Source organism: Anolis sagrei, chromosome 6, assembly GCF_037176765.1.
Source record: "Anolis sagrei isolate rAnoSag1 chromosome 6, rAnoSag1.mat, whole genome shotgun sequence".
NCBI classification, from domain to species: domain Eukaryota; kingdom Metazoa; phylum Chordata; class Lepidosauria; order Squamata; family Dactyloidae; genus Anolis; species Anolis sagrei.
In genome coordinates, this window is record NC_090026.1 from 51,837,693 (window position 1) to 51,864,142 (window position 26,450).

At 38.4% G+C, this 26,450-nt stretch overlaps 1 protein-coding gene across 2 annotated transcripts in view; it reads left to right on the forward strand.

Annotated features, from left to right (window-relative positions):
* KCNH6 (potassium voltage-gated channel subfamily H member 6) overlaps window positions 1-26,450 on the forward strand; it is a 152,595-nt gene that overhangs the window by 61,661 nt on the left and 64,484 nt on the right. Inside the window, exons 3-4 of one of the 2 annotated variants that reach the window (XM_060781315.2) lie at window positions 4,188-4,343; window positions 16,922-17,025. In XM_060781315.2, the coding sequence (XP_060637298.2) occupies window positions 4,188-4,343; window positions 16,922-17,025 (260 nt within the window). The remainder of the gene's footprint in view (window positions 1-4,187; window positions 4,344-16,921; window positions 17,026-26,450) is intronic. The other variant, XM_060781316.2, reaches the window with a different exon arrangement.

The following is a 26,450-nucleotide window of genomic DNA, read 5'->3' on the forward strand; positions in this document are numbered from 1 at the left end:
AGTGGATAAAGCTGATAACAGAAGTCGACACAGGCAGAAACAGTCAGAAGACATGGAGGCTGCTAAGACAGTTGAGCAATGATCCCTCACAAACTAATACCCATGCCAACATAAAGGCAGATCAGCAGGCCCGTAGCCAGGATTTCGTTTCGGGGGGGGGGGGGGGGGGGGGGCCTGAATTTTTTTCAGGTGGGGTTTGGGGGGGTGAGTTTCGGGGGGGCTGAGTCTGAGTGAAAGAGGGTCTAACCTAGCAAACCTTTTGTATCATTACCCCAATACCCCCATGCATATGCAATATATTGAGTATGGTGATCAGATCATGATATGAATAAACATAACAGCCTAAATGATGCACCAGTAAGGCCTTTTTGCGAACCACCATGAGAATTTCGGTGGGGGGGCTGAAGCCCCTCGAGCCCCCCCCCCCCCCCCCCCCCCCGGCTACATGCCTGCAGATCAGATAGTGCACCAACTTCTGAACTTCTGTCACCAAAGCAGCAAGGAAACAAAAAATCAGACAACCAGATAATGAGAACAATAATCTTCATGAAGCTTTTACATCTACTAAGTTGGACGTGGCTCTCTAAATGTAATTTATCACATATTGATGTTGTAATGATGGTGGTGCTTATTATCAAGCAATGATGGTGGTGTTTGTATCAAGTTTGTATCACTTGATGGATCAGAAGTTGGCAAACCAGTAAATTAGAAACTGGTACAATACATTGCTTCTCCCCTCCTCTACAATCTGCTCTAGAGGTTTCAAAGATTTTCTGGGCCAGAGCCACAGCCACTTAGTGAAACCATAGCTACAAAAGATGGTGGAAAACCCTCTGATGCAAGAACAGAAGCCATTGCATTTATGCTAGGCCCAGGCATGTAGCGGGGGGGGGGGGGGGGGGGGGGGGGCTTGTGGGAATTCAGCCCCCCCCCCTGAAAATTGATGGTGGTTTGTGAAAAGGCCTTACTGGTGCATTATTTAAACTGTTATGTTTATTCATATCATGATCTGATCACCATACTCAATATATCCCATATGCATGGGGGTATTGAGGTAATGATACAAAAGGTTTGCTAGGCTAGACCTTCTTTCACTCGGACTCAGCCCCCCCTGAACCCCCCCCCCCCCCGAAATGAAATCCTGGCTACAACATTTGGCTTGCAGGCCAGATGTGGCCTACAAAGCCCTTCTCTGAAGCCTGCAGGTAAGGTTGGGCTTCCCCTTTACTGCCCTGCTCTTGTTATGCCAAGGTCTGAGCAGCAAGGGAGAAACCCAGGTCCCTCCCCAGTCTGGCACCATTCTCATGGGATCGAGGCTGGTAAAGGGGTGGGTCTTCCAGAAGTTTTTTGTTTGTTTGTTAATATTGGCTTTTTACAAGGCTCAAATTGTGCAGGCCTGATTTTTGCCAATACTAGGAAAGGTAATTTTATTACATATGACCCCTGGCCAGAGATGGATACTTGTAGGCTAGCAATCTTGTAGGCCGTCAGAAGCTTACAGCTGTTTTTTCAGCAAGCATAGTCATAGGCAGTCCAAGTCATAACAGTACTTATTCCATACAGAGGACAAGGCAAAAAGTCGCAATGTTTCACTCCAAGGGTCAATTATAATGAAGCCCACCAGAGGACCAACACATGAAGTTCAAGGCACAAGGAAGAACTCTTCCTCTTCATCCTCATTCAGAACCTGAGCCCTGACATTGGCTAAAAAATCTCTCTCCGCTTTGGCAAAAAGAATGCTTGGAGCATAACTTTAATCAAGCGTAGCTCTTTCTAATGCCACACTAATGCTAAACTTGAATGTATCCCCATGGGCAACATTGTCCGTGGAATCACAATGAAGCAGAGGGGAAAGAAGCAGAACTTCCTTCTACATGTTTCGTACAAGGAGCTATAATAAATGACATAGTCAAAATGTATAGGAACAGGTTTTTAAATGTCAGTTCCATTTTGTTTTGCTTTACTCTTGGAGTATGTTTTGTGCTGCATAATCATAGTACTCTGATGCCACTTTTAACTGCCATGGAGCCATTCAAAGTAATCCGAGGATTTGTGGTTTTGTTAGGAAAATCTCTTCTATAGCAGGGCTTTTTGAATTTTTTCCACTTGCAACCTTATTCTGTCCCAAGAATTTTTGCATGACCCCAGGTATGTAGGTATATAAAATAGGTTAAAAAAAGCAAATATTTGCTGATAACAAATCAGCATTTGCAAGGCTTGCTTAACATGCTGATTTTCTTTTTTATGGAGGGCAGCTGAAACAGACTCCACTGTAAACACTACACGTTGTTGTGAACAGTTTTGTGGAAATAGGTGGCATTCAGAAACCTTTTACTATTGCCAATTTTTATGACTCCAACATTGAGCTAAGGGGTCAGGAACACAGTATAAGAAACGGTATCCTAGAGAGCTCTAGTGCTTTTATTGTCCACTAGCCGTTCCCTGCCACGTGTTGCTGTGGCCCACTCTGATGGTCATGGGGGTTCTGTATGGAAGGTTTGGCCCAATTCTATCGTCGATGGGGTTCAGAATGCTCTGTGATTGTAGGTGAACTACAAATCCCAGCAACTACAACTCCCAAATGTCAAGATCCGATTTCCCCCAAACTCTACCAGTGTTCACATTTGTGCATATTGAGTATTCGTGTAGAGTTTGGTCCAGATCCATCATTGTTTGAGTCCACAGTGCTCTCATGTAGGTGAACTACAACTCCAAAACCAAAGGACACCACCCATCAAACACTTCCAGTATTTTCTGTTGGTCATTGGAGAACTGTGTGCCAAGTTTGGTTCAATTCCATCGTTGCTGGGGTTCAGAATGCTCTTTGATAGTAGGTGAACTACAAATCCCAGCAACTACAACTCCCAAATGTCAAGATTCTATTTTCCTCAAACTCCACCAGTGTTCATATTTGGGCATATGGAGTATTTGTGCCAAGTTTGGTCCAGATCCATCAATGTTTGAGTCCACAGTGCTTTCTGGATGTAGGTGAACTACAACTCTGAAACTCAAGGTCAATGCCCACCAAACCCTTCTAGTGTTTTCTGTTGGTCATGGGAGTCCTGTGTGCCACGTTTGGTTCAGTTCCATCATTGGTGGAGTTCAGAATGCTCTTTGATTGTAGGTGAACTATAAATCCCAGCAACTACAACTCCCAAATGACAAAATCAGTTTTTTTTGAGTGAAGGACATACATTGGGTTGTTAGGGGTCTTGTATCCAAATTTGGTGTCAATTCGCCCACTGGTTTTTGAGTTCTGTTAATCCCACAAACGAACATTACATTTTTATTTATATAGATGAGAGTTATTTAGAGCTCTCTCAGAGAGAATTCTTAATGGCTAACCAAACTACAAATCCCTCCCCCCAGCACCAACTGTCACTCTGGGCCAGAGTGAGGAGAGAGGGGGCCAAGGGACAGTTCCACCTTGTCTCCTGTGCAATTCTAATTAATATAATATATTGTATATTCATATAATATTTATAATATTATAATGTAATGCAATATAATAATAATATATTATAATTATATATTTATATTACATGTAATATTACTAATAATATTACGATATAGTGGTATGGTACAATATAGTAAAGTTTAATGCTGATATTGTACTATGCTAATAATATAATATATTGTATGTAATATATACCTTGTAAGCCACTTTGAGTCCCCTTCAGGATGAGAAGGGTGGCATATAAATGTCATAAATAAATAAATAATAAATAAATGATTTAGTGGGATGGAGCTAGGATGGCTGAAGTGTTTCAGACAGCCAATATTGTATCTACACTGCTTCAAATTGTGGAATATGAAAAATATGTAGAAAATGGGAGTTGAGCTCATGCAGGCAGAAAATTATATGTGATTCAGAGTAATTTAGTACAGTATATTTCTAACTTTATGATACATACAGAAGCACAGGCGGTATCTTAAGTGTGTGCATATTATCTGGTATATGATATAGTAATTATATTACCTTGTCGTAAATATATTTAGGATAAAATATTGACAGAAATTTGGGGCAGGGGGAATAAAACTCCTCAGCACAAGATGTCTTTTCTCCATAACGATTATTGTGGAATGCAATCAGATTGAAATTGGGCATAATCTAATGGAGGACCACAATAGTTTACTTCAGTTAATTTGTTACTCACATTACCTTCATTCTTTGTGTTTCATGGCAGCATCTTGCATCCGATGCTTGGTGGATGTGGTTCCTGTGAAGAATGAGGAAGGTGTTGTCATCATGTTCATCTTGAACTTTGAGGATCTAGCAGCTATCATAGCTAAAAGTGCTCGACAGACTCTACATCAGCGTCTTTCCCATGGATGGCGATCAGGTGAGAGGCAGTGTGGCTAAGAATCATGGAGCTAGAACAAAAGCATGTGGAAGATGGGGGAGGCAGGAGATGCCTGTAAAAGGGGAAGTTGATTTTCTCTGGAACTGGGAATGCATGTGATGGAGAGCATGGGCTGCACTTTTCTTTCTATAAGTGTCCAGTGCTTATTGAAAGGGAGAGAGAAGAGAGAGCACTGGCCAGCACTGGTGGAAAAATGTTTTGTTTGAGGAAGATCTTCAGAACTCCATACTCCTAGGCATTGAAAACTCCAAAATGGTTCAAATTCACAAGAAATTGTACATAGAGGCAAGAAAGAAGTCAAGCCACCAGAAAGGGGTGGAGGGAAGTGTGGAAGAGATGATAAAGTCTTGAACTATGACCTTAACATCACAATACCTTTGAAGTTATCATAGCTTTCCTTGACCATGGATTATTATAATGGTACCTCTATTATCACCTTCTTGTGTCCGTTATTTGAGAAGCTGCCAAGCTTATACTTCTTTGCTTCAAAGTGTACGCTTCAGAGATGCACAATATTTGCCTTTTTCAGTATGTGGAAGTCTAGGGTCTTATATAAACTAGGAGCATTCCTGAAAAACAGGAATTAGATAAAATGAATGGGATTAGAGCCCTCCAGTGGGTGGGGAAAGCCATGCTTTAAGTATGGTATGCCTGTTATTGATTCCAGAGATTATGTGGTATTGGGGAGAAATTGAAAGTGGGGAGAAATTGTAGTTTTGTGATAGATAGAACTAGAAATTACTTAGGCAGAATTTTTCATACCTTCTTGGCAATTCCTATAATAGTTCTCAATGTCCTCCCGGGAGAGACATGATAGCTATTAGGAGTCTGCAAAAATTCATTCATAACTTGTTAGCCATAATTAATTTGTAAGATTTGTATATATGAGCAAATATTAAGAAACACAGAGGGGCACCCATGCAGAAACTTAAGAATCGAACCTCTCGCCCAATATTTTTGTTTAAATTCTGTAATCTTTGGAAGCTTCCCAAAGTTTCATTTTCAGCACAAGCAAGCAAGGCAAAGCCCATACGTCCCCATTCCTCTTTACATTAAGAAAGACAGGTTGCCTCTCACCATGAGGAAAGCATTTGAGCAGGATGAGCTGAGTAAGCTGGGAAAGAGACTGAGAGACTGAGAAAACATAGAATTCTGGGAAATGTAGTTTGGGAAGGCGAGGAGACTTCAAAGGCCCCGCCCTAAACTACATTTCCCAGAATTCTGCTTAGCATCAGAAAGCCTCGGGTTAGGATGGGGGGAGATTTTTCCCTGCTAGCAGCAGACAGATTTCCAATTGAATCTGCAAAGAGGACTGCTACTTCAATACTAGTAAGATCTGTGCTGGACTGGCAGGAAATCCCAAAATTGAAGTTCTATTGGGTAATGTGTTGTGTGTCATATAGGGACAGACATTCAGTAAGATAGCTGTTGTGTCTTTTAAAAATGTTTTTATCAAAACTTTTTAAAAAATTCTCAAAAATCAGTAGATGTATGAATCTTTCTGAAATGTGGAGGGAATCATTCCATTATCTTGTGTCATTTTATAAAACATTCAAGGAGATAGGTCTTGTAGTTTTTTTAAAAAAAAATTGTTTGGAAAAACTTGAAAATTTCCCCCAAACCAATGAATGGATGAAACATTCTGAAACTTGATGGGCTAACAATGATAAATGTATTCTAACATTGTAGCAAGTTCTAACGATAAGCGAGAAAGGAGCCCCTGAAGTTTCCCCATTGGCACAATTACTTAACAAAAAGTAACCAAAAAGTAGTTAACTTGTTATAGTCACAATACAGACCCTGTCCAATTTTGGAAATAGTTCAGAAACGATCCCCCCACCTCCTAATTTCGTAATGAGTATTGATTTTTTTTCATTGATCTCACAGGCCCAATAGGTAGTATCAAAACAGTTCAAACTTGTAGTGAAGATATACTCCCAGATTCAGGAACTTATCTCATTACATTGCTATACTACTAGCATTAGTTCCATCTTTCTTATCACTCAACCTTTAGCTATCCCTGTACTGTGCAATCCTGTGTCATTGTTGGCTCCTATTACCATTATATGTGTTGCAGGGATGTTGGAGAGCAACTTTTCCTTTCTACTTCTTGCTTGTTCCATTTCATAATTATCTTGCCCATTGTAGACTCCTGCAAGAAATTCCAGTCAATTTGTCGTGAAACGTAGTAGGGAAGGAGAGAGTTTTTTGGCAATACAAAAGCAGCAAAGACATGTTTCTAAATGTCCAAGGTGTGTAAATGTCTGCCACAGTCAGTTAAGAAAAAATGAACTATTGTTGTTGTTATGTATATTTTAATTTATACCCCATATTTCCTCTTGGACTATGACCCAACATCATAATAATAATAATAATAATAATAATAATAATAATAATAATAATCTTTATTTATTTATAAAGAGGACTCGGAGCAACTCACATGAGGCCAAGCCCAAAAATACAATACAGCAAAATAAAATAACAAAACAACAAAAAATTACATCACGATAAAATACATAATGTAACAAGATAAAATAAATAATGCAAAATAACATAATAGAAAGTCGAACACAGTGGGCAAGCCAAATGCACAAGATAAAATGATAAAACCCTGGATGAGATAGGAGGGGGGGTGTATTTGTGAGGGAGTGTACTTATGAGGGAGGAGCCCAAGAAAGACAATCAATGGGGTTGGGCCTTCGTTAAGGATGGAGGAAAGTGCATCATGAGGACAACACTGTAGATGGAATAAACAAAAATGAGATGTATGGTCACTCTCCAAAGGCACATAGGAAAAGCCAAGTTTTCAGATCTTTCTTAAAGGCTGCTAGGGTGGTGGCTTGCCAAAGCTGGGGGGCCACAGCAGAGAAGGCTCTCTCCCTCATTCCCACAAGTCATAGCTGTGATAGAGTTTGCAACATTAAAAACAGCACAGTTTAAAACCTAAAATATATAATTATCAAAATAGAATTAAACAGAATTATTATGACAAGTCAGTTAAATTATTTATCTCCTATATTTGTACCCCACCCTTCTCACCTCTTTACTTAAACAATAAGTAAACAATTGTTTAAAACAACTGAAATGCCATAAAACACCGCCGCCGCCGCCACCCCGGCTCATTCTTAAGATCTTTCTGCTTTAAAGGCCCAAATAAAAAGGCATGAATAAAAGGATTCTAATCCTTTGTGGGAAGGACTCATAGTAGCTTCATTATTTGGCATTATTACCAGATCTGTCACATGGGGTGCACAACAGGAGGAGGAGGAAGCAGAAGGAGCAGCAGCGGCAACAAGAACAGCACCCCTGTGGCATTATACTAACAGATTTATTACAGCATCACTAGAAGGTTTATTAAAATCTTATCATTCTTGGACTATAGCCAACTTCATCAGATGCATAACCTGCCATGTGTTAATTGGCTTATTTAGTGCCAGAATATTTTAATTATCAATAAAAGTTTTGTGAACTTTGACAAAAAGGAGCAGTGGACTGGGATATATATTTATCAGGCCTTTACTTTATTTATCAGTCCGGGCACAATTCAAGGTGCTGGCTTTAGCCTATAAAGCGCTAAACGGTTCTGGCCCTACTTACCTCTCCGAACGCATCTCCTCCTATGAACCGACTAGGACATTAAGATCATCTGGGGAGGCCCTGCTCTCGGTCCCGCCCGCATCGCAGGCGCGGTTAGCGGGGACGAGAGACAGGGCCTTCTCGGTGGTGGCCCCTCGGCTGTGGAACGCCCTACCTGTGGACATCCGACAGGCCCCTTCACTGCTGGCATTCCGGAGGAAGGTCAAGACTTGGCTTTACGAACAAGCGTTTGGCTAAATAGTGCAATGAATTACAGTAAGATGGTACAACTGAACATAGGAACTGGTATAAAGGATTATGATTACGGATTCTGATTTGTTTGCTGAGGCGCACGTCTATGATAATGATTGTTTTTGACTTGATATGTTGTATAGTGTATTTTTAATTGCCTTTTTGATGTTGTTGTGTTGATCTTTACTATGTAAACCGCCTTGAGTCGCCATCTCGGCTGAGAAAGGCGGTATAGAAGTAAAGCAAATAAATAAATACTCCCGAATAAAACTAAAACTCCTGCATCTGGACTGCATTGGCAAGTTCTACCTATAGGAACACCTAAACATTTCTGAAGATCTAACAATAATGGGGCTTCTTGAGAGAAAGAAAGGGGCAGTTAGTTTCAAGCACTACAGGGTAAAATAATAATCATCATCATCATCATCATCATCATCATCTTTATTTATACCCCACCACCATCTCCCCAAGGGGACACGGGAAGGCTTACATGAGGCCAAGGCCAATAATACAACAATGCAAATAAACAACATACAATGACAGTAAAATATAAAAATAAAAAATAAAATACAAGAAACAACATAAATAAACATCAACAATATAAAATCACAATAATTTAAACACAATAAAATAAATCACAGTGGGCAGGGCCGATAGCAAAGGATTAAAAGTTTAAAAACCCTGGATGAGAAGGCAATCTATTGTATCTGGACAAGGGGATCAGAGGGACGACAGTAGGATTTAATTGCACTAGTACGTAGAAAATAAAGTGCTTCCGAGGACAATTATTTTGCAGGGATTGGTCAAGTCAGAGGTTATAATTCAGTTAATAATTCCTTGAAGGCACACTGGAACAGCCAAGTTTTTTGGATCTCAAGAGAAATTACTTTTCTGATGCTAATGGAGTTGAAGTTTTATTACCTATATTACCTATTACCTTTTGTCCCCAGTTCCCAGAAAAGTAGTCTCTGCCTACATTGAAATCGCTCTAGATCACCTTAACTGAAAAAGAATAACATCTAAACTACATTGTAGGCCGGTGGCTCTAATTTAATCACTTTTGTTCTCCTATATGATCTTTGCCTTTCTGCATTTCGGTTGTCCAAAGAAATACTTAAGAGACTCGAGATGGTATTGAAATGCCTTTTAGTAGAGAATTTTCCATCCTTTAAGATTCACAAATGGAGTTTATTAGAAGACTGAACACAAACATTTATGTAATGATGCAACACTGAGTGGATTCTGTCTTAGATATCACCCAAACAAGTAATTAAACTACCTCTATATAAAATTCTTACAGAAATATGCAGTAGCAGCGACAAAAGGCTGCAACAGTCATAGAAACTCACTAAGAAGGAACAAGCACTATTTACAATTTGCAACATCACACTTCTGTGTATCTTACACTGTTCTTATTAGTATCTTTTTTCTGCAGAATGTATCACATTGTTTTAGAACATGACACATAATGTTTTATATATGTTTAACTTAACTTGATGTTATTGAGGGCTGCAGCATTTTCAAATGTTTTTTCTGTGTCTAAGAAGAGTTTTTCTTCAGCAGGACTCTGCCTTATGTTCCCATTCTGATCTTTTCACAACAGAATGAAAAAGGTGTCAGTTGCACACAAAGCATTAAACGACCAAAGTGGCCGTTCACAGCAGGAGTTATTATGCTTACACAAACATCTTGGCATTGATGTTAATTAATTGGTCCTTGCTGTAGTGATAGGGGTTGTCATCAGTAACCATTGCTGTGAGTGGTGTGTTATCTTTGTATCCTTTTCAGCAGCAATACATATAGACATTCAGCGTTCCCTAAACCCTCTGCTACTCAAGTTTCATTTCAGATCTTGACTCTTCATGCTACCCTTGTTTTCACCTTCTTGCTTTCAAAATCTATGTTGATAACCCCACTGACCCATCTGCCTCATTTTTCCTAAATTATTAATTCCATTTTCAGCTTTAATTGAACATCTTCGTACACTGCCTAGGGCAATTTGCTTCCTTACCCTGCCATTCACTGTGGTCTCATTTTTGGCAGTCTTTAAGCCTCTTGCTTTTGCAACCATTCCCAGAACAAAATTGACTCTTTAACCTGGTGAGGTCAAACAAAAAGATACAACATATTCTATACATCCTTCTCATCTGCATCTAGCTGGCTAAATAGCATTGCCACACTCTTTTGGTTCTCCTCAAAAGGGCAAACCAGTTCTTAGCCCATCTTCCTGCTCCAACTACCATCCACTTTCTCCCTTTATCTCCAACCTTCCAGTCCTGATTGTCTCCCAGTCAGTGTTGCTATACATCCTTGAAGCTTTCTCTGCCAGGAATTTACTGAAAATGTCTTACCAACATTTCCAATACCTCTTAATTCCAAGGATACTGTGTTTGTAAATTATGATAATAATCCAGTTCTGAATAAATGTAAATAGTTTGCATGTTTATCTGAGTGTACAGTTTTGGTCGTATCAAACAACCGACTGTCTGGTCAACTTTTTCTGGTTTGAAATACAATTACTTAGAATTTATCTTAGTCTAAATCATGGAGAATGAATTCAGAAACCATTCCTCAGTTGTAATTATCACTACACTACTTTTATAAGCAATGTACATCACGGTGCTGGCATGGATGTGAAGGAAAAGATTCTTTTTCAGAGATGTAGTGTAGTGTATGTAATAGTGCACAATGTTCATGGACTTGGAGAAATATATCTGCTGAGTTGATGAGAAACCCAAACCTAGGAAACAGAATATCAGTGAGGGCTGTATCGGGGGGGGGGGGGGTTAGGGGATTCAACCCCTCCCCCCCAAAAAATTTCAGGTTAAAAAAACCAAGGTTTACTCATGAACTTTAACTGGTTAACCAAATCCCCATGCTAAGTCTACGAGAAGCAAAAATTAAATGAGTCCCTCCAGAACTGCAAGCACTAACACTAGCAAATTTTGACAATTTATTCACAGTCATTACTTGCAGCAATAACTGATATAGTGGAAGTTGCCAAGTTGGCCCACCCATAACTGACAGGAAGAGTCTAAGACATGGGAGGGATTTGAAGCCCTCCATGTAGGAGTACAGAACATCGATTTAATTAAGTCTATATAAAATATATAAAATATAGAATGAACCATACTATTTAAATTATTTTGTGTTATGAAACTACTCTTCATGATTCACAAAAAAAAATTCAACCCCCCCCCCCCTTTTTTTCTGGCTATGGCCCTGATATCAGTACTAAGGGACTGGGAATGAGCAGCAGAATATCACATTGTGGCCCATGGGAATGGATGTGAATTTAATAGAATATAAATATATTTAGATAATAAGTAAATTTATAAATCAATTCCCTAATCAGTCTACATGGGCCACAAACCCTGAATTGGGGCAGATGTTGTCCACAAAACAACTTCCAGCTCCTAGTGCAGGATAAAACCAGTTAAACAAATTTTAGCCTGAATTAGCAGAAGTTGAAGAATGCTCTTGAGTTTTAGGATAAATCCAGAACAGCTAGACACTTTAGAGCTAGTGAGGACAGCTGGACCAGTTCAAATTCAAACTTGTTCAGCTGTCCACACGAGCCAGTGTTGCCATCCCATTTTCCCATTCTCCATGGCTCTTGTTTGTCACTGTGTCAATGGCATGGAGCTCCAGAATCCTCCTTGCTGTTGCTGGATGCTTTCATTCACAGCACAGGCACTTCATGACTTGGGGAAAGGACCAGTGAAGGAGGGGTCACTTGTCATTAGTATTGTTATTATTATCGCTACAACCAGGAGCTCCCCAGCGACGAACAACAGCAAAAATGAGGGTCACCATCCAGTCGGGTTGAACTGAGTTCAACCTGATTGGATAATCTGGACTCTAATTCCATTGCTGCCACAGTTCAGGAGTAGAGTATATAAATACTTCTGATGAGCACTCCAGACTGACTCTGGATACAGGTGCCCATATAGATGTGCCCAGAGATTTACCTATAGTGCAATTAGACATTGGAATTGCTATCTATTGACTAAAGAACCAAATTGTGAAGAGAAGGTGCAGTACAAGAGATAACTAACTTCATGCCAGATCCATAAATCCAACTTAGGCATATAGCTCAGTGTCAACACAAAGTTAGGCAGAGATGCAGCTGGTATTCTGCATCTTCCCAGAAAAAAATTCCTTCATTGCCCAAGTTTTTAGCATTGCAGAAAGGAAAACATTAAAAATCATTTACAGTGAGAACTCATATTTGATGGGTCCCCTTGATTACTTTGCCGCCTGCTTTTGTTTGAATGCCTAACCTATTTTTCCAAATGCTCCAATGAAATTTTAAATAACTGCAGTACTAGAAATATAGGAGCTGACAGAAAATTTCATTAGTGAAGCAGAATTTTTACTTGGAGGTATCTCCATTGCTAAACCCCTGAAATAAGGCCTGAGAGAACATCATTAATTTCCCATATTCCCAGACTGGGCGGGATTAGAATTCAGCACAGCTTCAATTACCTGCTAGCATAAGTTCAATTGTTTTTTCACCATTTTGTTTAGATAAGATTTTACACTGACATTTATCAGTTTCTGATATTGTTCGGGACCTGATTCTTTATTCATAATTGCCACCAGACATGAAATAGTCCAATGGTAAGAAACCTAAGGAACTTTTCTATTAACCTTTAACATTAGCAAGTTTGATTAAAAAGCCTTTCCTCGATTAGAAAAAAAAGATCATCCCACAAGTTCATCTCTCTCTAAAGGAGTCTTCAAACTCAGTTAGTATTTCATCATTTTTTTTTATTTGTAAATAGCAGAAATTCTAATCTACAACCACTCCCTTTTTCTAGATCATTTTAGAACAATTTTCTGATTTTGCTTATTTGTATGCTATTCTTGCTGGCCTCATATCATTTGTGTTTGGTCCCTGTTTGCACTAACACATCATTTTGCAATAACCCCCAATGTTCTTGCCATTTATGTGTATATTTTCAACATAACAAAACTCTTTTTTATTTTTTCTTTAAAAAATATCCAAAGTGTAAAAATAATAGATTGGCCTGTTTCTTTTTTTAAATGCCACATGTAGAGTATAAGGTAGTATGAAACATCTACTGGAAGTGGTGAGATCCTTAGGTGGAAGTGACCATGTACTCCTAGAGTTTGTGATACAAAGGAAGGGTGAAAGTAAGAGAAGTCAAACATGCATTCTAGACTTTAGAAGAGCTGACTTCAGGAAATTTAAGGAAAAACTGAGTGTGATTCCATGGACAGAAATACTAAAAGAGAAGGGAGATAATGATGGATGGATGTTTCTTAATAGTGAAATACTAAAGGCACAATTTCAAACAGGGCCAGCAAGGAGGAAAAAAAAGAGAGAAGTGTAAAGCACCCAGAATGGATGTCCAAAGAACTTTTAACTGAGCTAAGATTTAAAAGAGACATGCACAAAAAAATGGAAAAGGGGGAAAATTACCAAAGAGAAATTCAAACAAATAACCAACAAATGTAGGGAAAAGATTCATACGGCTAAGACACAAAATGAGCTCATACTTGCCAGAGAGATTAAAAACAATTAAAAGAGGTTATTTAGTTATGTCAGTAGAAAAAGGAAGGAAAGAGAAATGGTAGAGCCTCTGCGTGGAGACAGTGGTGAAATGCTAACAGGGAATAGGGAAAAGGCAGAGCTGCTCAGCACCTTATTTCCTTAGTTTTCTCCCAAAAAGAAAGTTGGTATTCAACCTAAGTGAATAGGGAAATGCAACCCAAACAGGTGAAGAAGTAGTCCAAGAATACCTGGCAATTCTAAATGAATTCAAGTCTTCAAGGCCAGATGAACTATATCCATGAGTATTGAAGGAACTAGTAGAAGTCAGTAGACGAATCTTTGAGAATTATTGGAGAACAGAAGTCCAAGCAGACTGAAGGGGGGGAAATGTTGTCCCTATCTTCAAGAAGGGGAAAAAGAGGACCCAGACAACTGCAGTCCAGCCAGCCTGACATCAATAGCAGGAAAGATTCTGGAGCAGATCATTAAGGAGGGTAGCCTGCAATTACTTAGAAAGGAATGCTGTGATTACTAAAAGTCAACATTAATTTCTCAAAATCAAGTCATGCCAAACTCATCACTTTTTTGATAGAGTTACATGCTTGGGACATGCAGGGATACCTGTGCATGTAGCATATCTTGATTTCAGTAAAGTCTTCGACAAGATCCCCCATGACCTCCTTGTAAAAAAAACCTAGTCAAATGTGGGCTAAGCAATGCTACTGTTAGGTCGATCTGTAACTGGTTAAGCAACCGAACCCAAAGGGTGCTCACCAATGATATATCTTCATCCTGGAAAGAAATTACTAGTGGAGTGTCGCAGGGTTTGCTCCTGGGCCCAGTACTGTGTTCAACATCTTTATGACTTAGATAAAAGTTTAGAGGGCATGCTTATCAAGTTTGCAGATGACACCAAATTAAGAGGAATAGCTAATACTTCAGAGGATATGATCAGAACTAAAAATGACCTTAACAGATTAGAGAACTGGGCCAGAACTTAAAAAAAATGAATTTCTGCAAGGACAAACTAAGATATTACACTTAGGCAGAAAAAATGCAATGCAATTACAGAATGGGTGACACCTGGCTCAACAACAGTATGTACATGTGGAAAAGGTCTTGAAGTCTTTGTGCACAACAAGTTGAACATGAGCCAACAGTGTGATGCAGAAGCTTAAAAAGCCAATGGGATTTTGGGCTGGTTAGACCTCAGCTGGAATACTGTCCAATTCTCAGCACTGCAGTTTAAAAGAGATATTGACAAGCTGGAAGGAGGGCAACTAGAATGATCAAAGGTCTGGAGACCATGCCGTATGAGGAGCATGTTTAGCCTGCAGAAGAGAAGGTTAAGAGGAGACATGATAGCCATGTATAAATATGTGAAAGGATGTCATAAGGAAGAGGAATTGTTTTCTGCTGCCCTGGAAACTAGGACTTGGAGTAATGGATTCAAATTCCAAGAAAGGAGATTCTACCTGAACATTAGGAAGAACTTCCTGACTTTAAGAACTGTTCAGCAGTGGAACTCTCTGCCTCGAAGTGTGGTTGAAGCTCCTTCCTTTAAACAGATGCAGGATAGTCATCTGTCAAGCGTACTTTGATTTGCTTTTCCTGCATAGCAGGGGGTTGGGCTAGATGGCTCGTGTGGTCTCTTCTACTCTATTATTCTATGATTCTTTGATTCTACAGCTTACATTATGTACATGCTCACTACATACCAGATAGGAATAGGGTTCAGAACCTTGAATAGCTAATTTAATGTCAAGGCTGAAGCCTGGAATTGATTCACTGCCCTTATTAAACAGACACCACTACCCAATGCTGGCCCACTGGCTCCTCTAGTTCAGAATTCTATTAACAATAGCCGGCAGGTTTCCAAAAGCAGAAGACAATGTTATATCTCTTGTCTCCCTCCACACCTGAGAGTCAAAAGTGTGTCCTTTTACTCTGTCCCCAATGGCATGCTTAGGAAAGGATGTGCCATTAAAAAAAACAGCTACAGTATGAGAAAGCAGGTGCTTAATCCTTTCGCTCAAGTCATTTCCCTTGTGAAAATTATTTCTCCCTCAAAGCTACCATCTGTCCCCAAAGATGTCAAGCAGCACATAGCACCTGGAAAAACAAGATGGGATATCACGTTAATCCCCGATTTCCCTCTTTTATGATCCCAATATGGATTATGCCTGCTATTCCAAAAACCACAAGGAACTAGCAAGATAAACTGTTTCTTGAAAGGCTGTTTCTTGAAAGTACCGTGAGTCAATATCAGGTATAAAATACTCTCAGGAGACAAAGCTAGATGCAAAATGGTGGCTTGAGGCCAAGTTCAATCACCTGTTGTATCCCATAAGCCATTTATTGCGATAGCTCATAACTATATTATTTCAGATATTCAAATTGCCTCATTGGGACAAGAGGGAGTTTTTGCATTGTTGCTAAAGTTAATAATTGGGAGATGATCTACTTCAAACCACTGAGAGTTTTACTAGTAAATCCTGGCATGGTTGGCAAACCAGAACATTTGTGTCCTTCAAAGCACAATGATCACTGGAAAAAGCCATCATTTGGATACACCCAGAGCTGTACTGGAATTGGGATATAGATATTATTTTCATACATGAAGCAGTCATAATTATCTTGATGTAAACAAGTTACTCAGTAAAATCAAATCACAGCTAGAAAGTTTCTTCTGCACGTAGAACTTATTCTTTGTGAATCTAACATGCAATGGACTCTAACTTTGTTTATAAACTTTACAAAAAATGCTTTCTTTCCCAAAGCGAACTTTCCACTTCTGGCCACCTTTATCAGATGCCACTAAATACAGTTATTTCAAGAAACTAGTAAAGGGACTTTGTGGAAGGAAAACTGATTTGATAGTAGATTTTTGACAGAAAGGGGTTCAATTTCTAGAGATTTTTGAAGAGGCCAAAAGAATTGTTGCCCTTTGTAACTGAATCTTAGGTACAGAGGTGCCTTTTACTGAGCATTTCCTGAGTTGTGCACTTCTGAAATGCCAGGTTTTGTGGTATCCCCTAGTAGAACACAATGCAACTATGCCTAGTGTGTCTCTAATCCTCCCTTACCTCTCCTGTCCTTTCCCTTTCTCACCCAACCACCCCTTGCCTGATGCATGCTGCAGATAGGTTACATTTGGAGTTTCTGTGTGTTTTTGTTTTGTGCTTTTCCTTTTTCTTTTTTTAACAAGGTAAGAGCTTGAAGTATAGTCTCCCACCCCTGCAGCATCTCGCACTCCGACGGAAATCTGTGACTACCACTGAGTTTGATGGAGTAGCCATTGACTGTGGAAAGGTAATCACATAGACTTTGTATGGTACTAAGCCCCTTATTTGGCTAGGATCCCTCAACCCTATTCCCCTGCTCCCTCATTTCACCTTCTCTCAGCAAATTTATCAAAGAGAAAACATTCAGCAGTGACTAGGCTAAGACAACGTAGTGCAGGAATGTGATATGTATTACTCTGCAGCTCTACTCATTGCTCACCATTGCCTATTTTCACAGTGATCCCTTCGAAATATCCATGTTTGGCAGAGATCATCCCAATTCATTGTCTTTTATTCCTCTTCTTCAGCTGTTTTTAAAATGTCCCAAATTCTCTCTCATCCTTTCACTCCTCCGACTTTGTATTCAGCTTACGCCATTTGCTGCAAACTACCATATTTCACTACCTAATGGTTGCAGTTTTTGCTTTTTTGGAAAAAAATGGGGGTGCAATTATTACACTAAAACAAATTGTGCAAGTATTACATAATCAACACATGCTTTGATTCATCATGTCAATGTATTATTAGCATATGAGCTGTATATAGTCTAGCTATCACGAGAAGAATCTAGGCATTCCACATTACATGACTTACCCATAAACAATTTTGGCACCTGAAAAAAGCAGTGCAACTATTATGCATTGGCAATGATTACATGGTGAAATGTGGTAACTGCCAAATGCAAAAGTAGCTTGCAGTTAACTCAGCAAGGAAGAAAGGATAGTGGGAGCCAGGTAGCAAAAAAAAAAAAAAAAGAGGGTGGGGGAGAAGAGAAGATAGGATGGGATGGATCCCAAAATGTTCAGCAAAAGCAAATTGCTGCAGCCTCTTCAAGCTTGTGGGGTTTTTTTCATTAATAACTTTTTCCATCTTGACCATGGTCTCATGATGCTGTTTGGTTGCATGTGTGCATGTTCTGTGAAACTTTGAGAGATATGTTCACAATATCTGGAAGGCAACACATGCCATACCTTAATATAGAAGGGAAGGTGTACAGGGCAAGGGTCATCAAATGCAAAAGACGGCAGTGGCCTGACCTGCCAAAATACCCACAACTGGTCAAAGTGCATGTCTATTTTGCTACAAATCATTTTGTGTAAAGAATGATTCACAAGGGTATGCGCCAGCCTCCCTTAACTGAAGCTGCATTGTATTCCTGCTTTTCAGGGCCTGCTTTTTTGGTTTGTATTAAATGCAAATTGCTGTGGCAGCAACTGGTGGGATTGAAGACAGTGTGTTAAAGCAGTTCTCAATTTAGCCATTAGGGAGCAGTGGATTCCACATACATTTGCTGCAAAGAAAGTTGTGGTTTGGTTTTTAATTAGTTGCAGGCTGAGGGCCAAACAAAACATGGTGATGGAAGATATATAACTGAGCGTAGCTATTTTCCCACATTTTTTCTTTTTAAATCATTTTTGTTGAATAAAATCTACAGTACATGAAATAAACATTGAATACACAAAGAGCGAAAATAAGCTATGGACTACACACTACAGAAACTACAAGCAAAATTAATTTAAACAACTATTACTAGAAAAGAAAAATATGATTTCTTACTATATTTTATGCAGGTACATGTCATTTCTTAAAAAACTGTCTATCTTATCTGTAAGTTACACTTCATCTGTACATGTAACTCATATTAATTCATAAAAACAATAACCATCAAATCACCCTCATTTGGGATTTATAGTTCTTCAAAAGCATTGTTTGTTTCATTTTTAAATTATATTTTCACATTAATACTGCCATTCACATATTTCATACTTACCAATTATACATTACATAATTTCCTTACCACACTGTCCATGTTCTTCCTTGTTTACACACACACATTTATATAATTATGTAACATATGTAGTAGAATATAAATTCCTAATTGCATTCATTCCTTCCAAACCACTCACCTCACTGCATTAACTTCCTGTCCTTTGAGTTGAAGACAATCATATGTAATTTTGTCTTTTTTTTTCCTAATGGGATATTGCTCCGTTCCAGAGTAATAATTATGACTGCAATCTTACATGTAAAAAAACTCTGATAAATAAAGACCAAGTTCTTAATCTTTTGTGTAATCAAAATAGACTGTTTGTCTATTTCTGCTAATTCATAAAGTTTTAGAACTTTAGTAGATATTAGAGCTTTCTTCCCTTTCTGAGTACAGACAGTCCCCAACCTACGAACAAGATAGGTTGGATTTTGAAAAAAATGGCTTGTTGTGGAAACAAAGATTGGTGATAAAGCTTCAGAAGAGATACCTTTTCTCCATGATGACACTTCCAGAAGTGAATTTCCCCTCCTAAGAGTAGATTTATCTCACTTCCTGTTGTCTCAGTCCCGTTCTTAACTATGAGTCGTTTGTAAGTCGGATGTTTGTAACTTGGACTGACTACATAATATTCTTGTGGTTGTTGTCATATACTGGATTTTCCCATCTCTCTTTTCCTGTTCATTGTCCATCAGTCGCAAAAGAAAAAAAATAAGATTTTAATTAGATATTAATGTTTTTAAAAATTGCATCACATTATGTATCGGACTCCTGTATCACTTTTTCATAAGCCTGGCACGGAGCAAAATTTAATCTCAAATTTAGTAAAACAAGAACTCATTGTTTTGCATCTTATGATATTTTAACCTTTATTCTTAGCTTCTTCTTTCGTCAAATAAATCTGGATAAATCGTTCTGCCATTGATGTGTGTGTGTGTACACATACACACACATATAGAGATAATCAATCTTAGCCACACAAAAAAACATTCATTTTTACTACTGAGATTATTTCTGAGTAAGACCATTGTAAACTCTCCTATGTCTTCATGTTCTTCTTGATTTCATTCTATGTCTTAACATAATTGTTTTGATATCTCATTCCATTTTAATTTGTCATTGTGATACATAGATATTTCATCTTCTTTTCATGTCTACACCCAATTTCCATCTATCAATTGTGTTTCATCTTTTGTAGTCATATTTTAGTTAACATTAACGTCTTTTGTTAATTTTAAACCATGACCCCCAATTCTTTTAACCCCCACCCAATTCTTTTAATATCTCTGAAAGTCATCTGTAAACGCCCTCAGTATGATTCCCTTTTTATCTTAATACCTATAATCTTTTCATCTTGTTTAATCTCTCTGTTCAGAACTTCAAGTGCTGAAATAAATAGCAATGGCGACAGCAGACATCTTTGTCAGATTCCCGTTTGTTTCTCACATAGGTTAGACAACTTTCCATTAATTGTTATTTGTGTTGTTTGTGTTGAATAAATCAATCTAACTTATGTCATAAAATTGTCTCCAAGTTCTATCTCTTCTAACACTTGAAAAAGGAAAGTCCAATTCACTTTATCAAAAGTTTTTTCTTCACTCCAAAAGATCAATGCAGTCTGATACTTATTATTTTCTTCCAGGTACTTCTATACAGTATGTTATCTAACACTAGACAACATTTCTAACATTGTCACTCAGTTATCTTTCAGATAGAAACACATATCAACCTTCACAAACAAAGTCCCGAAGAATCTTTTTCAATCTGTCAGACAAAATCATTGTAAAGAACTTGTAATCATTATTGAATAATGATATTGGCCTGCAATGTTTTTGTCAACATCAAATCTTGATCTTCTTTAGGTATAAAAACTATGTCAGCTTCTTTCCATCTACCCGGGATTGTAGAATTAAGTTTATTGTTCGTTGTATGGGTATTAAAACTTGCTCTTCAAAACATTTACAATACATCATCCCTAGCCCATCTGGTTCTGATAAACTCCCTGTTCTTGATAACATCATATTTTTACTTACCATAAAAAGCCACAACATAAAGAAATAGCTAATTTATAAATAAAAATATTTAGGAAGACAGTGAATGAACAAGAAATATTTCCCTAGTACCATGATGATGATGATGACGACGACGACAATGACTGAAGGCAGCTTACAATTTAAAAACATGGAACAGCTAAAAACACATCAAAAATTAACATTAAAGTAGGGCTGAACTTTTGAAAATACTGAAATGGAAAGGGCCATTTCTCTTCCCTACATACCAGTTTCCAAATTAAAATCTTTCTCCCCTGCAAATATCTGTGTTTGCACCATAGGGTAGAATAACAGTTTTGATACATGCGTGTGATTTCAATCGAGAAAATGGTGCAGGAGGCATGGGAAGATTTTACCCACGCACCCTGTCCTTGGCAACATTATGATCCTGATCTAATTTGCAGGTTCCAGTGGCTGCGATTAATTAAAAACAACAGCACTGTGCTCAGTGCTGATCATAAATCTCCACCATGCTTAGTTGCTCCCTGAGAGGGAAGATGTACGAGAAGACCATGTTTTCCAAACGAGGATAATATATCAGGGAGTACTGTAATATGAGATCCATAAAAGGTCACTTGGCGTAGAGACACATCCAGGATAAATGTGTGAATGGAAACAATAATGCTCGTTGGAAACTGGCTGATATGACGTTTATATAATTTTGGGTAATGGCCTTTACCAACATTGCTGCACAGAAAGGATAGTGAAATCATTATCCTTGTAAATCTATGGAAAACCTCAGCATGTCATCAATAAAGGTCATGTGATATCTTGCCCACCTTCTCTGTGCTCCAGGTTAAAAAAAAATCTGTTAAAAAATTAATGATGCATTAGACATTAAAACAATTGTATGTATAAAGGATACCACCAGGGAAAGGAAAAAACACTTCCTATATAAAACATGTGGCTTGTTGAAAGCCTGCTGTTTTCACAATCCTTGCCTGAAACATTTCAGATAACATTCCCTGGGGCCATGCATAATAAGAGGCAGGTGAAGAGTTGCTGTGGATTTTAAGAATGGCCAAGCCAAATACTATAGTTTTGCTGTTGAGGTCTAAGATCTGCAAGCAACATGTCCACCTAAACATATTAAAAGCCAGAAAATTATCAGCCTGGACTATAATCAGGGTGACTAAGAATAATGAAATAAAAAGTAAGGTGAGGCATAGTACCTGTAAACACATAATTAAATAGGCTCCACATCAGGGGTCTAATTAGCAGCCAACAAAGAACTTCACTTCCTGTGGTGAACTCTCCCAAAACATCATAGGTCTTTGGTGCATCCAATTAACCTAGAGCTAACTTAATTTGTTTATGTCTCTGTGAAATATAAGTAATTAAGCAAAGACAAGAAACAGATGAAAACTTCTTAATGTTCTTTAGGTTGTTTTCCCTTTGGTTATTCACTTTGTCTTTTAATTTATGTTTCCTCTACTTAAAAAAAGTCTCTATATCTTCTAAGAGGAAATAAAAATGAATGTAGACAGAGGAAATGTAACTTGAGTTGATCAGGGTCCACTCTGTGTCTGTTCTGAGAAGGAAACCCCAAGGGATGGTTGGCATGGCTTAGTCTCCACTCCATCCTTCCACAGTATGGCTATGAGTATGCATGAAGATATTTTCATTAATTTTGGCTAGAGATTTTAAATTGTGTAGGCAACTGCCAAAGATTCAGAATCCCATGGGTTGTATTCACATTTTCATTCATTCATTGATTATATTGAAGGTTCATTATTTTGAATGTCCATATCTGGGGGTTGGTTAGAATATAGACACTGTTGGTGTACTTCAGAAATTGTCTTGGACACCATAAGCAGTTTTTACTGATGTCTCTGTTATGCTCAAGATGTGTCTAAGTCAACAACACGTGCTAAATTACAAAAAACATTAAGGTGTGGGGTCTTAGAACAATAGTGAGATGCATAAGTGTCATGTACTATTTGACTCACTTGGTTGATTACATGTATTTATTTAGTTGTGTAGCTATTGTCTTCTCAAAGCTATCGAGCTGGACACCAATGAAAAGAACCATACAAACAATAAAAAGTAAAACACATTTTGAAATAAGTTTTTGGACTGTATGGCCATGTTCCAGAAGCATTCTCTCCTGACATTTTGCCTGCATCTATAGCAGACATCCTCAGAGGTTGTGAGGTCTCACAACCTCTGAGGATGCCTGCCATAGATACAGGCGAAACATCAGGAGAGAATGTATTGTTGAAGTCGTCTATGGCAGGCATCCTCAGAGGTTGTGAGGTCTCACAACTTCTGAGGATGCTTGCCACGGATGCAGGCGAAACGTCGGGAGAGAATGCTTCTAGAACATGGCCATACAGCTCGGAAAAACGAACAACAACCCAACATCAAGAGAGAATGCTATTGGAACATAGCCAAACAGCTTGAAAAACTTACAACAACTGAATGATTCCAGCCATTAAAGCCTTCGAAATTTTAAATCACAAAGAAATACTGATGTGATTTTAAACACCAGAGGAAAGATCTGTCAAGAAAACCTTTTCTTTTTTTTAAAAAAAATGAGATGATGTGGGAGTTAATCATAACCCTAAAGGGAGGTAATTTCATAGTTTTGGGAGAGGCAGAGGAGACCAATTTCCATATGCCTAAGAAATAGGTTTCTTTAAAGGGGGTTATCCTCAAAAGATCCTCTTTCACATATCATAGTATCCAGGGTCATAGGGAGACACATGGTCTGCTAGATAGCTTGTATTTAAGCTCTTTATGGTTTTAAAGGATAAAACTAATACCTTGAGTTGATCCCAGAAAATAACTGGCAACCTGTGCAGGTCTTTCAAAATCAGTGTAATGTGAACTCTAAAGGATGCCATCGTTAGCAGTCCAACTATGTCATTTGAATCTTCTTGAACTTTTCAAAAGTAATTCCAAGTTGCATTCACTGCAATAGTCTCTATGGTTTGCAACCAAGCAGGATTTACAAAAAATCTGACTGTTTTAGTAAAGGACCCAATTGGCTTGCTAAGAGTAGCTATGCAGGTGTGGTTCTTTCGGCCGTTGCCATCTGAAAATCTAGGGTCAAATTGAGAACAAAAACTGCTTGTTCTCATTCCAGAATAAGTTGGATCCCAGGCTTTCTACTGACTAAGGCTGCATCTACACTGTCCTATATCCCAGGATCTGATCCCAGATTATCTGCTTTGATCTGGATTATATAGAATAATAGAATCAAAGAGTTGGAAGAGACCTCATGGGCCATCCAGTCCAACCCCCTGCCAAGAAGCAGGAATATTGCATTCAAATCACCCCTGACAAATGGCCATCCAGCCTCTGCTTAAATGCTTCCAAAGAAGGAGCCTCCACCACACTCCGGGGCAGAGAGTTCCACTGCTGAACGGCTCTCACAGTCAGGAAGTTCTTCCTAATGAGTCTACACTGCCAGATAATCTGGGATAATAAGATAATCTGGGATTGGATCCTGGCATATAGGGCAGTATAGATCCAGCCTAAGAATGCTGATGTCTTGACTAGATTTTATCTCAGTTTATTCACAATCATTACACCATTGCCAAATTTGGACACCTTTCAGTCCAGAAGTGACACTCAACTCCTCTCAGACCTTAAATTACACCAATAAATCAATTGAGTGATAAGAGGGGGGAAAGCACAGTACTAGTTGTGAGTAGACTACTATGACAGCATACCTGGGTAACTTTTTCAGAGCAAGATAATTGCACTGTCAGTTATTTAGCAGTGAAATAAGTACTGCTAGAATTTAGAAGAAAAGAAAATACATAACACACATTTCTTGGGTCTGGAGGTAAGAGACTGATTTGATTTGTTGCTTTTATCATGCTAGTGGATTGAGAATTAATGGATCCTACTACAGATTGTGGGTACCTATTTGTGAGCAAAACCCAGGATATTGCAAAATGTTTCATATGAAAAGGTATTTGAAAAAGCATCTGAAAGATAAACAGCTTAGCTAAATTTAATCATCTTTAATACAGGACAGAAATGATAAATATCCATTTCTCAAAGCCCCCAGAGATGTCCAGAGCACTGAAGCAGGTTTTTGTTCCATAACTTGGAAACACTCAGAATTTTCCCTCACAGTGGCAAAAAAGCCTGCTTAACTTTTCTCTGAAAGCTCCAAACTGCCCCCCTTTCAAGATAGAAGGAACTGCTGTTGGATAGCTTAGTGGGTGCAAGATTTTAGTGGGTGCAAGTTTTTTTTACATAGTAAATACATTGGTTTTACAGGAAAAACATTGTAGAACAAAAATATTATGCAAAATCAGCACAACTGCACAACAAAACCATGTATGCTTCATTTGACCCAAGTTTCTATTCATAGACTCATAGAACCATAGATTTGGAAGAGACAACATAGGCCAACTAGTTCAACTTCCTGCCATGCACAATCAAAGCACCCCCAACAGATGGCCATCTAGCCTCTGTTTAAAAACCTCAAAAGGAGGAGCTTCCAGTATGCTCCGAGGGAATGAATTGTTGAACAACTCATTGTTGAACAACTCTTATGGTCAGAACGTTTTTCCTAATGTTCAGTTGAAATCTCCTTTGGAGACTAGGACGCCATTGTTCCGCGTCTTAGTCTCCAGGGCAGAAGAAAACAAGCATTCTCCCTCCTCCTTTTCCTTGTTGAAATTCGTTGTGTTAGCTTTAGTCCAGCTTTCTAATCTGTTATGGTAATTTTGAATTATAATCCTATCTTCTGGAATATTATCTATCCCTCCCAATTTGGTGTCATCTGCTAACTTGATAAGGATGCCCTCTAAACCTTCGTCGTCATTAATAAAGATGTTAAACAGCACTGGGCCTAGGACAAAACCCTGCGGCACCCCACTAGTCACTTCTCTTTGGGATTAAAAAGAGCCATTAGTAAGCACCTAACTGTAGCATTGTAGTCCACATTTTTCCAGCTTCTTTGTGAGGATATTGTGGGAGACTTTGTCAAAGGCCTTCCTGAAATAAAGATATGTTACATCCAGAGCATTCCCTGCATCTTCCAAACTTGTAACTCTCTCAAAAAAGAGATTAGTCTAGCATGACTTGTTTTCGAGAAACCCACGTTGACTTTTAGTGACCATAACATTCTTTTCTAAGTGAGTCTCTTTAATTTATCTGATCTCATGATACACTCCATTTGGATTGTGCAACTATCAAATTGGCAAAGGTCTCAGCCATAACATGGAATGCTTCACCATATATTTGTATAGGTTTATAATGTACAGTTTAATTTTGAATTTTCTGTACTTTCCCTGAGGACATAGTGAAAAACAATGTAAGCAGTTGAGGGTTTTCTTTTCTGCAGTTTTCTCTGCATAGTAAAAATGATTGTGAGTGTAGGTTTTTAATTGCAAAGCTGTGTAGTGCTCAATTTTCAAAAATGGTGCTGGTTTATGTTGTACTGGTAACAAAAAAAAGTTCCCTTAATTTGATGTGCCATTTCTCTTCCCACCTAAGTTTTTGGAAGGGTTGGGAACTCCAAATCAACCTCAGAAGGGAAATTGAAGGATTTCTGTTCCCTGAGCTAACTCTCCTATTCTTGACAAGAACAGAATTGGAAATCCACAACAAAAGGTGTAATGATAAACAAAAAAAGAGTTTAATTGTATTGAAGATCAGTACCCTAACTGA